Source organism: Phyllobates terribilis, unplaced genomic scaffold (genome assembly GCF_046119375.1).
Source record: "Phyllobates terribilis strain yellow unplaced genomic scaffold, ASM4611937v1 Scaffold_2__4_contigs__length_985480577, whole genome shotgun sequence".
Lineage (NCBI taxonomy): Eukaryota > Metazoa > Chordata > Amphibia > Anura > Dendrobatidae > Phyllobates > Phyllobates terribilis.
The window spans coordinates 524,828,769-524,842,454 of NW_027362762.1; the positions used below are offsets into that span (position 1 = coordinate 524,828,769).

Consider the following 13,686-nt stretch of genomic DNA (forward strand, 5'->3'; position numbering starts at 1 on the left):
GCGGTCATGTCTAATACTGGCGTGACCCCATGAATTTTGGGCTTGGGGCCAGCTGATAATACCAAGCTGGCCCTAACCCCTTTATTACCCAGTGAGCCACCGCACCAGGGCCCTGGATGAGTTGGGTACAGCGCCAGAAGATGGCGCTTCTATGAACGCGCCATTTTCCGGGGTGGCTGCGGACTGCAATTTGTAGCGGGGGGGGGGGGGGGGGCAGAAAGCTTGGGCCTCCCTGCGCTGCAGATTCCAGCCCCCAGCTGCCTAGTTGTACCTGGCTGGACACAAAAATAGGGCGAAGCCCCACGTACTTTTTTTTTAATTATTTCATGAAATTCATGAAATAATTAAGAAAAAAAGGCCTTCCCTATATTGTTGTGTCTGGCCAGGTACAAATAGGCAGCTGGTGGTTGGGGGCAGCCCGTTCCTGCCTGCTGTACCTGGCTGGACACAAATATAGTGCGAAGCCCCACGTCAATTTTTTTTAATTATTTCATGAAATTCATGAAATAATTAAGAAAAAAAGGGCTTCCCTATATTGTTGTGTCCGGCCAGGTACAAATAGGCAGCTGGTGGATGGGGGCAGCCCGTTCCTGCCTGCTGTACCTGGCTGGACACAAATATAGTGCGAAGCCCCACTTCAATTTTTTTTAATTATTTCATGAAATTCATGAAATAATTAAGAAAAAAAGGGCTTCCCTATATTGTTGTGTCCGGCCAGGTACAAATAGGCAGCTGGTGGATGGGGGCAGCCCGTTCCTGCCTGCTGTACCTGGCTGGACACAAATATAGTGCGAAGCCCCACTTCAATTTTTTTAAATTATTTCAGGAAATTCATGAAATAATTTAAAAAAAATTGACGTGGGGCTTCGCACTATATTTGTGTCCAGCCAGGTACAGCAGGCAGGAACGGGCTGCCCCCAACCACCAGCTGCCTATTTGTACCTGGCCGGAAACAACAATATAGGGAAGCCCTTTTTTTCTTAATTATTTCATGAAATAATTTAAAGAAAATTGACGTGGGGCTTCGCCCTGTTTTTGTGTCCAGCCAGGTACAACTAGGCAGCTGGGGGCTGGAATCCGCAGCGCAGGGAGGCCCAAGCTTTCTGGGCCACCCCCGCTGCAAATTGCAGTCCGCAGCCACCCCGGAAAATGGCGCGTTCATAGAAGCGCCATCTTCTGGCGCTGTACCCAACTCATCCAGGGCCCTGATGCGGTGGCTCACTGGGTAATAAAGGGGTTAGGGCCAGCTTGGCATTATCAGCTGGCCCTAAGCCCGAAATTCATGGGGTCACGCCAATATTAGACATGACCACCATGAATTTCTAGTAAAGTATTTAAAAAAAACACAACACCCAGAAAAAAGTCCTTTAATTGAAATAAACACACAATTCTTTATTGTTCTAAATTAAACCATACTTACCATCACGCCCATTCCAGCTGAAGCCAACGATCTCCTGAAATAAAAGAAAAATAATAAAGCAACATCATCCTTACCTTTCCATGGTTCCCATGACAGCTTCAGCTCTGCTACATCGAGATGACAGGCTGGACCGCAGCAGAACGCTGCCATCCAGCCTGTCATCCCGCAGACACTGAGAAGCGCAGGCTTGCTTGCGCTCCACAGTGTCTCTCTGTGAGGGCATCCAGATGAGCCGAGTTAATGTCCAATGAACTCGGCTCACCTCATGCACGTCACTGACAGCGTGGGAAAATTCTCCTGCACTCAGCGCTTCAGCGTGGGAGAATTCTCACACTGAAGCGCTGAGTGCAGGAGAATTCTCCCACGCTGTCAGTGACGTGCAGGAGGTGAGCTGAGTTCATTGGACATGAGCTCACCTTATGCACGTCACTGACAGCGTGGGAAAATTCTCCTGCACTCAGCGCTTCAGCGTGGGAGAATTCTCACGCTGAAGCGCTGAGTGCAGGAGAATTCTCCCACGCTGTCAGTGACGTGCAGGAGGTGAGCTGAGTTCATTGGACATGAGCTCACCTTATGCACGTCACTGACAGCGTGGGAGAATTCTCCTGCACTCACCGCTTCAGCGTGAGAATTTTCCCACGCTGTCAGTGACGTGCATGAGGTGAGCCGAGTTCATTGGACATGAACTCGGCTCATCTGGATGTCGTCACAGAGAGACGCTGAGCAGCGCAAGCAAGCCTGCGCTTCTCAGTGTCTGCGGGATGAGAGGCTGGATGGCAGCGTTCTGCTGCGGTCCAGCCTGTCATCTCGATGTAGCAGAGCTGAAGCTGTCGTGGGAACCATGGAAAGGTAAGGATGAGGTTGCTTTGTTATTTTTCTTTTATTGCAGGAGATCGTTGGCTTCAGCTGGAATGGGCGTGACGGTAAGTATGGTTTAATTTAGAACAATAAAGGATTGTGTCTTTATTTCAATTAAAGGACTTTATTCTGGGTGTTTGTGTTTTTTTTAACTTTGACTATGGGGTTAGTAATGGGGGTGTCTTATAGACGCCTCTCCATTACTAACCTGGGCTTGATGTCAGCTGGCATTATAAGCTGACATCAACCCCAACCCTATTACCCCCTGCCACCGCACCAGGGCAGCGTGGAAGAGCGAGGCTAAGTGCCAGAATTGGCGCATCCTATGGATGCGCCATTTCTGGGGCGGCTGACGGCTGGTGTTTCTAGCCTGGGAGGGGGCCAATATTCATGGCTCCCTTCCTGGGCTATTAATATCAGCCCCCAGCTGTCTGCCTAGCCTTTGCTAGCTATTAAATTAGGGGGGACCCCACGTCATTTTTTTGGGGGGGTCCCCCATTTTAATAGCTAGTAAAGGCTATGTATTCAGCTGGGGGCTGATATTAGTAGCCTGGGAAGCTCCGTGGGTATTACCCCCTTCCCAGGCTTCAAACATCTGCCCCAGCCGTCTGCTTAACCTCCGCTAGAGCCTAAAATTAAGGGGAACCCCACGCCAATTTTTTTAATAATAAATCCTTTATTTTAATACTAAATGACAAGTACAGTAACCAACACTATCACTGTACTTCATATATATGTGACTGACATGTTTCTATCTATCTAATCTATGTGTGAAGCTCTATTGTGTCTGTTATAAATTGTCGGGTACCGCTGCTGAATTGCCGGCCGGCTTTTTTAAAGAGACGGTGCATGAAAACACTAATATTTTTTTTGATAAATCCTTTACGCTAAATGACAAGTACAGTAAGCAGCACTTTCACTGTACTTCGTATATATGTGGCTGACATGTTTATATCTATCTAATCTATGTGTGAAGCTCTATTCTTTCGGTTCTAAATTGTCGGGTACAGGTGTATGCCGCTGCTGAATTGCCGGCTTTTCATGTTTCACTGTTGGCACTGTTCCCATCGATTTGGGCAATCACTGTAATGCCACAACCACCATGGCTGTGGCATTACAGTGAGTGGCAGACAATCCCTGCATGATTGGTGCTCTAAATAGCGCCAGACATGCAGGACACGCTTTTGGTGCACGAACAGTTATCGAACATAACCTCGAACAGCCGAATTTTTTGCAAATCGTTCGGGTTCGTCGAACAACTCGAACACCGCCCAAAACAGCTCGAATTTGAGATTGGCGAACAGTTCTAGTCGAACACCGCTCATCTCTAATTAAGACCCCTGTACTCCACAGGCATCATGGTGAGCGGACATGGCTTCCCTCTTCTCCAGCGGTTTGACCTTTGGGATCTTCAGTGTAATAGTGATAATAATCGTTCGCCTTGTGTATTTCTCTAAATGATGTATGTAAAGACTGAATCTAACCTAACTTCTCTGAAATACAACTGTAATGTTCACCTCACATTGTCTGTACTGTTCTCCCATAGACGTTCATTGTTGTTTCGGCCTGTGCCCACACACTGCAGACATTCCTCCCGCACTGCTGCATGGTCCCCTGTATGTCCCTGCTTCCCTGCCTGCCCCATTGAACATGACATGCCGTATTAAGCAGCCTGAGTCCCTGGAGGAACTCGCTTCTTTATGTCCCGGGGATGAGGTCAACCTAGTGAGGGACAGGTATTGTATCATGATGACTAATGGCGCGGAGCTCCTTCTCGTGCATCACCACCGTGTGACCACTAGATGGCGCCTAGGATGCCTCTCCATCTACCTTCTTCACATTGATCGCAAGGGAAAGAGGGAGGGGAGACATTTCCTGCTGAACGGTAAAGAGAAGAAGGACGAGGAGAGGGAGGAAGACGGTAGCGGGTGGGAGAAGGAGAACAAAATACCGAAGGTGAAAGGGAAGCAAGAGGAGGAGAGGGATAAAAGGCTGAGGAAGGGCGCTGAGAAAGGAGGAGGAGAGGATAACAGAGAAGGGTGGAGAAGAGACCGCGAGGAGGGGGATTTGTCATAGTGAAGGCGCTATCCTGCCCCATGGAGGAATAATAGGGAGCTAACAGCACAGTATAAGGACTAGACACCCGGCTACTCGTAGGCAGCTGCTCAGGCACAAGGAGGATGCATCTTGCCTTTGGAATTATACATGGCGCAGGGCTGCTGCTCCTCATCTCACAGGCTTCTCTGGTGAGTAACATCACACCTCTGCCCATTCATCAAGAGCCCAGGAGGGCTTAACCCCCTCATCCCGGCATGGCATCGTGTCATTATCAGGGGCTATTGTGTGACATTTCTAGATTTGTGTGTGGACGTGCGCCTCATCATATTTCCATTTCAGTGGTCTTTTCCCAGCGAATGGCTGTCAATATCTGGGGGGTGGTGTGTGCTTCCTGACAAGATGGATTCCCGTAAAGTGCTGGAATATTGAAGACACTTTCACCGTTCAGGTCTTCAGCAGCTAGAACATTTCAGCCCTAAAGCTCTGAAGTGTATTTATCTAAGGGCCATACCTGGCATATGAATTATTAAGTGGGGCTAATAAATATGGCCGCGTGGTACGCACGGTAGCCATCTTACACTGACGCTGATTTCTATTAAGTGGAAGGTATTTTTTAGAATTGAAGTAAGAAATGCGATAATATAATCAATATATTTTCCATATGATACCTATGGCAAAGGTCCACATTCTTTTTCTTGTCATATAATGGTAAAACAGAAAACTTTTAAGAGCTCGATTAAGTGTGACATTGTGTCCGACAGTCTTAATGAATGGACTAAGATGTGCCTAATTCAAGTTGTTATTCCAGTCAGGCACTGGAGTACATTTCTGGCAAAATTTATGCCACTAAAGTGATGCCAATTTTGATTAATTTGACAGGCAGGCTCCGCCAAAGCCCATCCGATCAATTTTCTGGAATCTGGCCTAAATTGGCATAAAAACTGTAAAAGTTGCACAACATTTTGTGCACAACTTTTATACCAGAAAGCTAGCAATCAGGACCATATATTTTTTGGTTTGTTTTAAAGGAGTTGTCCGCTACTTGGACGACTTCTTCTCATTCTTCATATTTGGCCCCAATAAAATGAAAACACTTATATTCACCTCTCGGGCTGGAGCTGTTCTAGCGATGTCGGCACTCGTGTTCCTGTGGCTCACATGAGGATGTAGTGTCACGTGAGCCTTGCAGACAATCAGTGCTGCATTCACTGTCCCCGCCTTCGGACAAATCGAACATCAAGAGGAAGTCAGAGGGCAGCCCCCGCCCTGGTTTCCTGTTTAATATGTTCGAAGGTGGGGAGAGTGAAGCCGGCGCTGATTGGGTGCAGGGCTCGTGTGGCGTAACAACCTCAGCGAGGTTGTATCAGCGAGTGTCGACATCGCTGGTACAGTGCCGGCTCGGACGGTGAGTAAAGGTGTTTTTATTTTAATGTGGCCAAACCTGAGGAGTGAGAAGGAGTTGCCCAAATAGTAGTGGACAACCCCTTTAATCTGCATACTGTAAGAAATGGCGCAAACGCATCATAAAATCGTACTGTACTCATACATCCCAGATATCTATAACCCAGACAGTTTGTACTTCTCTAAAAAGCCGTGATGCTAAGAAGCCGCTGTAAGGGGACAAGTGTATCACCAAGTTACAGGGACCAATACCAGCATAAAAATGGCACAGGGTAGACCTTACCCAATATTTACACCACCTATTTTTATTGTAAACAAAGTACCGGTACAGTGGGCCAACGAGCTGCAATGGAGGACTATGATGTATCAGGTGAGTATATTGATTTGTTTTATTTTTGACATATATTGCAGCCAGGGCTGTGGAGTCGGTAATCCAAACCTCTGACTCCTCAAATTCCATGTCACCGACTTCACGACTCCGACTCCCTCATACATGGCTCATGTTTAAGTGATAAATTTACCGTAGAACAGATTCATCTCAGCTAAAAGTCTAGACCCTTAGATCAGAAACAGGACAGACATTTATAGGACATTTCATAACTTTCCCAAATGCTTATGAAAAATATTCCCCACAAACTGCATTGCACTACTGTACCCAATTTATTATATATTTTAGGAGTCGGAGTCGATCTATTTTATACCGACTCCGACTCCACCAAAATGGGCCCACGACTCCACTACTCCGACTCCACAACCCTGAGCAGCCACAAGTAAAGACAAAATATTTCATAATTGAGAGTAGTCAAAGGGGTTCAGGTGCCCTCTAGAGCACTACAGGCCATTCATTTTAGAAGTCATTAGTAGTTTGAGTGTACAGACTTCACCTTCTAATTATGTTAGGATGTAATGTGAATTTTCCATTTTTAGTAGATTGGATTTGCTAAACTGGTGTTCTGAGATACATGTCTGTGGCATGTCTTTGTTGGCCAACTAGATGAAAAAGTATTGTAATGCGCCTACTATTTAGAAAGCGGCTGTAGAGTAGCTCATCATCTATATAAATAGCGCTTGCTACATCTGTAACTATAAGTCCTTAGTCCTAATAGACTAAACAGCACAAAAATGTTCTGCCTTTTATTACTAGAAGTAATGAAAGAATACGCTGAACACATAATTTGTGGGTCCGATGTACTCATGACTAATGCTGCCATTCCTCAGGGAAGTGATTGACAGTATGTATTCATGGGAGAGGCAGGGGAATGCTCTCTTCAAGATTACAAAGGAATCATAAAATATGTCTTCAGTGTGGTCTGATACTTCTAGTAGTCAAACAACCAATTTTGTGTCATTTTGGCTACTATTAGTACAGTAGCTGTGATATACTGTCCTTACATAGGGTAGCGTATTAAATGAAAAGATCTGTTTAGAGTGTAAACTGCTCACTGATATCCTGTGCTGAAAAGCTTCTCTCAGTATATACACTGCTCAAAAAAATAAAGGGAACACTTAAACGACAGAATATAACTTCAAGTAAATCAAACTTCTGTGAAATCAAACTGTCCACTTAGGAAGCAACACTGATTGACAATCAATTTCACATGCTGTTGTGCAAATGGAATAGACAATAGATGGAAATTATTGCCAATTATCAAGACACCCTCAATAAAGGAGTGGTTCTGCAGGTGGGGACAACAGACCACATCTCAGTACCAATGCTTTCTGGCTGATGTTTTGGTCACTTTTGAATGTTGGTTGTGCTTTCACACTCGTGGTAGCATGAGACGGACTCTACAATCCGCAGAAGTTGCTCAGGTAGTGCAGCTCATCCAGGATAGCACATCAATGTGAGCTGTGGCAAGAAGGTTTGCTGTGTCTGTCAGCGTAGTGTCCAGAGGATGGAGGCGCTACCAGGAGACAGGCCAGTACACCAGGAGATGTGGAGGGGGCTTTAAGAGGGCAACAACCCAGCAGCAGGACTTCTACCTCCGCCTTTGTGCAAGGAGGAACAGGAGGAGCACTGCCAGAGCCCTGCAAAATGACCTCCAGCCGGCCACAAATGTGCATGTGTCTGCACAAACGGTTAGAAACCGACTCCATGAGGGTGGTATGAGGGCCCGACGTCCACAGATGGGGGTTGTGCTCACAGCCCAACACCATGCAGGATGCTTAGCATTTGCCACAGAACACCAGGATTGGCAAAGTCGCCACTGGCGCCCTGTGCTCTTCACAGATGAAAGCAGGTTCACACTGAGCACATGTGACAGACGTGACAGAGTCTGGAGACGCCGTGGAGAGTGATCTGCTGCCTACAACATACTTCAGCATGACCGATTTGGCAGTGGGTCAGTAATGGTGTGGGGTGGCATTTCTTTGGACGGCCGCACAGCCATCCAAGTGCTCGCCAGAGGTAGCCTGACTGCCATTAGGTACCGAGATGAGATCCTCAGACCCCTTGTGAGACCATATGCTGGTGCGGTTGGCCCTGGGTTCATCCTAATGCAGGACAGTACCAGACCTCATGTGGCTGGAGTGTGTCAGCAGTTCCTGCAAGATGAAGGCAATGAAGCTATGGACTGAGCCGCCCGTTCCCCAGACCTGAATCCGATTGAGCACATCTGGGACATCATGCTCGCTCCATCCACCAACGTCACGTTGCATCACAGACTGTCCAGGAGTTGGCGGATGCTTTAGTTCAGGTCTGGGTGGAGATCCCACAGGAGACCATCCGCAACCTCATCAGGAGCATGCCCCGGCGTTGTAGGGAGGTCATACAGGCACGTGGAGGCCACACACAATACTGAGCCTCATTTTGACTTGTTTTAAGGACATTACATCAAAGTTTGATCAGCCCGTAGTGTGTTTTTCCACTTTAATTTGGGGGTGACTCCAAATCCAGGCCTCCATTGGTTAATAAATTTGATTTCCATTGATGATTTTTGTGTGATTTTGTTGTCAGCACATTCAACTTTGTACAGAACAAAGTTTTCAATGAGAATATTTCATTAATTCAGATCTAGGATGTGTTATTTGAGTGTTCCCTTTATTTTTTTGAGCAGTGTATAATCATTCAAGACCTCTAGATTTGTTCCAGTGTGATTGACTTTGCATGGGCCCCAGGCTTTGACTTCATTCATTAAGTAGTCATGAATAGAGGGTTGTCTTTTTCAGATGACCGCATGCTATCATTTAGTTGATTATACTAATGGAATCCTCTTAATGTCTTGGAAACAGAGATCTTTCAGACACCTAGGATGGAAGCACATTTCTCTTCTAACTTTCAGTGCTCACACCTCATTTGGGCTGTCTTGAGGTTTTGACACTTGTTAATCAATCTAGTCATAATGTGTAATTATCTGTAATTATTTCACTGAACATATTCTGTGTCTTCTAGGTCTAACTGGTAGAAATCATTTCACAAGACATCTTACATCTTCAGTTAGTAATAACACTTTTCTTTTTCACAAGGGGAATATGTTGCCCTGCATTTTGTATAAATAGACAGGCATTATTAATCAAACACGGGAGATGTCTTTAGATTTATATTTTACAGTATCTGACTTTCTCAGAACAGTGGTGAATTAAAAACAGAAGTTTTACCTAAAGTGAACTGTTTGTGGCTTTGTTGAAATTCTCCATTTGAAAAGAACGATGGCCAAACACCTTTCATTGTCTATGGGAATGGTGAAGATAAGCTTCGCTATAGCCATTTAACCCATAGTCAATATTGTTCGGTCGGGTATGCATGTACGACCAAAACACCATTCTAATAGGGCTGTTCAGATCCCCATTCCTGGTATCAACGAGTTATTTTGTGGATAAGCAAAACCTTGCCTAGCTGCGAACAATCTTCTGACGCCCATCACAGAGTTTCACTTGATTTTGGTTGCTACCTATGACATAATCCTGCAGAGCTCAGTTGAAGACTGTGCATGCTATCATTTCTCAGGATGGTGATTGTTATATTCATGGAAGGAAGACGTTTTTGGTTGTATATATAATCCTGGTTGGCATATAGTAACTATGCCTTCATAGCAAGTGACGTCTTCAGTAAAGTCCTGCTGGACGTAAATGACCCTTTGCTGACTGGTGAACATTTGCCTTCAATCAGCAGCTGAATTTTCACTTATTGGTGGAAATTGTCTCTTCAGAGAGGAAGAGGACCAGAACTCTAGTGCCACCTACAGGAAGTAGAAATCCTAAAAGTCAGTAGTGACCCTTTAACGAACCTTATCACATGACTTAGGACATAAGTCAGAACCAGAAGCTCAATTTGCAGACACTGTGTTTCGGGGTACTGCCCCTCGTCAGTGCAAAGTGTGAGTTCTGGTTTGGCTGGGTGAGAGGCATCAGACTGGTATCTAAGGGGTAACATTTCTCCTTGTGGAGAGTGATGTGTTAAGCATGTCATGGTGAGGAGACTTTTAAAGCCGCAATGCTCCTCTGGGAAATATGCAAATTGTCTCACTTATTAGTAGAGAGATCATTGATATGTAAGTTCATTATTGTACTTGAAAGTATTGCATCTCTATCAACTAAAGATATCTCGGTGTGCCAAGAAGTGTATCATGTCCTCTGACTTCTTCCTTTTAGATAAAGTGATGCAGGAATTCCTTAATATTGTTGTATCTACTGGTACAATTTGTGATCCTGGCCATAGGTAGACATCTAGTGGCTGAAATCCACTAACATTCTTATGTGAATGGGGAGGTGTTGGGGTAAACAGGGATCCGGTAGGTTTAATATTAGCCCATCTTTTTCTTTGTCTGGTTGTGTCTTGCAAGTACTTATCTCTCTCCCTGTGTATAATATAATGCCTGTTCATTGTTCATATGAATGATTGCGCACAGGACAGTTATAGAATGTGTAAGTAGTCACAAAAGACTTCTAGTTTTTGAGGATTACTAAATATGTTCGTGTACAGCAGACCCCAGATGACCTCCCTGTATTCCTGCTTTACGTGCAACAATTGGAAAATGACATTGATTCAGTATTGTGACGGAATCTCAACTAAGGTGAGAAGGGAAGGTGATGGCCTCATGTTCCTTGTGATACAATAGCCAGAGAAATTACTATTGTGTTTGCTTCCACTCTGCGGAAATTGGACACCTCTACAAAAGATCCTTGGTTCTCAGGTTTTCTATAGCTTACGTTACATTGTGCCCACAATCGGTATGTTAGCTGTAAATTGTACATCCCTATAACTATAAAAATGCTACTATTCCTCAGTTGTCTGTATATACAGATATGCGATCTATATATATTTGATTTGTGTGCTATTACATCTGCATAAGTATTGACTATTTGTTGTGCTAATGTCAAAACAGTCAACCTCAAACAATGCAAGTGAATCAATAACATAATTGGTTGAAGGTAGAATTTTATCATACATAACGGTGCATAATAGGAAGCTTACCATAGGAGAGATCCGTAATTACCATGAGTCAACCGAAGATATAATATAATGACAGTAGAAGAGATATGGCAAGCTCACAAACGGTGACAGTGGAGAGGATACATAAGCTGGAATTGCTTTATTGTGCTACAGATAGGAAAACATAAGCAAATCTGTAATTAGTAGACATGTAAAACCAGATCACATTAACGCTACGTGTGCCATGGAGTAGAATGAAGGTGAGACATACTCTACATTGACTTATGCTTCTGAAAAATACATGAAGTCTAAAGACACACTCCCATTTGTGGCCACTATTGGGTGCATTCACTTAGCAGGCACAGGTCCCAACAGGGACCGCAGATAGAAGGGTTGCTTTGGCATCTGTAGAACAAAGGGACCCATTGTAAAATAAAAAATGTATTTTGCACAGTATACTTTTTTGCAGCGGCCGTTTGTAGGAAATTGCAGTCTTCTGTGCCTTCCTGTACAATTGAATAGTATGCAGATGCCAGACGGAGGACAAATGAACACACTAAATGGGGACATATTGTATTGCTAAAGTATATGTCAGGAAAAGCTCCCGACTTTAGACCAGGTTCGCACAACCTTTTTGGGTACAGGGGCATTGTGAGATTTTGAGATTTTCAGCAGATAAAGAATCACCAAATGTTATTTTTACATTGAGATACAACTAAGTTACTGTGTAGATTTTCTTCCCTACTTATCAGTGCTGAAGAAAACTCCAATGCATCAAAGTGCTTGTCCAGAAATTTTTCAGAAAACACTTAAAAAAGTCACAAGATGAGGTTGCGACTGACTGATCTGTCAAAATTGATGGCGCTAGAGTGGGACGTGGCATGGCAATGCCCGCTTGGCTAATTTATGACGGGCTGTGGAGTACCTTAGACCACAAATAATACTCCAGCCCCTGACTGGAGTAGGATTTGTGGTGAGGCACACGTCACTTTTAAGATGCCCCTCATTTATTAAGAGACGTGGCCCCTCCTAATGAATCAGTCGCCTCTGACTCTAACATGCCCCCTCATCAAGACTGGCATGAACAACGCTGATATTGAAAATCACGGCTTTGTGCTAATGATGAAGAAATGATAAGGTTCAAGGGAGACCTGGACCAGACATGTTAGGTTTTCATCTTTGTTCTGACAGGAGAAAAGCTAGTGTTAAATAGGACCTGTCACCATGAAAATACAGTCCAATCTGCAGGCACCATGTTATAAGGCAGGGGAAGCTGAGTAGATATATAATTTTGTGACAAAAGATCCACTATAACCTGTGTATTAATCATTCAATCCGCTGCTCATTCTGGGATTTTCGGTCCAGTGGGTGGTCCTATCAGTGACAGCTTCCTGTGTATAATATTGTATACAGAGATAGCTGTCAGTCATTGATAGGACCGCTCACTGGACCAAAAATCCCACAAAGATCAGAGGATGAAATTAATTAATCACAAGTTACACTGGATCTTTTCTCACAAATCTATATATCACTCTACTCAGTTCCTCCTGCTCTATAACATGGTGTCTGCAAATTCGACAGCATTTTCCTGGTGACAGGTTCCCTTTAAATAGCCATGCAAGCCGAGGCACTATGGGTGTGCAAGTTCTTGTGGAGGACAGAGGAGATCGCTCTCTGACATTCCCGGCTCAAGACGGGAAAGTTTCCTAAAAATGTGCCTGTTAGAGCAAGAAACACCTACTATAATTTATTTGATGCACAAATTCAGGAATCTGCAAAGTAAAGTGTGCTCTTGGAAGGAAAACTGCAAAAAATTGAGGAACATGTGTTTACCAGAAGTATTATAAGTAGGAATTCTACATCTACTCCATAAACTTGCCTTTCTTCAGGTTCAGTTATTGTGCTCATAGTGCTCATGAGTGTTTGCTTCATTTATATCTGCATTGTTCTGCTTAATGATAATGAAAGATCGGTCACTTGGCGGCCAGCAGTGGTGCCCATCTGACTCCATTGACTATATTGGGTCTGTTGGAGTTCTATCATGATGTCCACTTTTTTACCAGACAAAATAGCACAGCATGCTACTCTATTTAGTCCTGTGTTTTTGACTAAATCTGTGATGGAGGCTCTGAAATGAGCCTTCAAAGTAGTTTTCTGATATTGGAAAACTATTCCCCCTTGAGTGTAGTTAGCATTAAAAAATAAACTGTGCTTTACTCATCCTCCCCAGATCCTGCACTGAGTCTCCGCTCTCCGCTACTACTTCCATTGCCTGTTATTGACTGCAGCGCTGACGTCATGTTGATAACACTGCATTGATAACACTGCAGCCAATAATTGGGCTCAGCGATCATGCCCGAATTGATGGCACGAGCAGCTCAAAGCCTCTAAGCTCACTGATAGCTGAATAATACACTGGGAGCAGTGCTGGACTGAGGGTGGGTGAGTAAAGAGCCGTTTGTTTTTTATGATTTAAATGATTACTGAATCTTTTCTGACAAAATTTTATATCAATCTACTCCGCCCCCCCCCCGCCCCCGCTCTATAACATGGTGCCTGCATTTTCATGGTGACATTT

The 13,686-nt window shown here is 44.4% G+C and overlaps 1 protein-coding gene across 1 annotated transcript in view; it reads left to right on the forward strand.

Moving 5' to 3' along the window:
- Window positions 1–4,095: 4,095 nt before the first annotated feature.
- Window positions 4,096–13,686, forward strand: part of SDC3 (syndecan 3) — a 172,239-nt gene continuing 162,648 nt past the window's right edge. Inside the window, exon 1 of the mRNA XM_073666020.1 lies at window positions 4,096–4,524. Coding sequence (XP_073522121.1) covers window positions 4,459–4,524 — 66 coding nt within the window. The 5' untranslated portion in view covers window positions 4,096–4,458. The remainder of the gene's footprint in view (window positions 4,525–13,686) is intronic.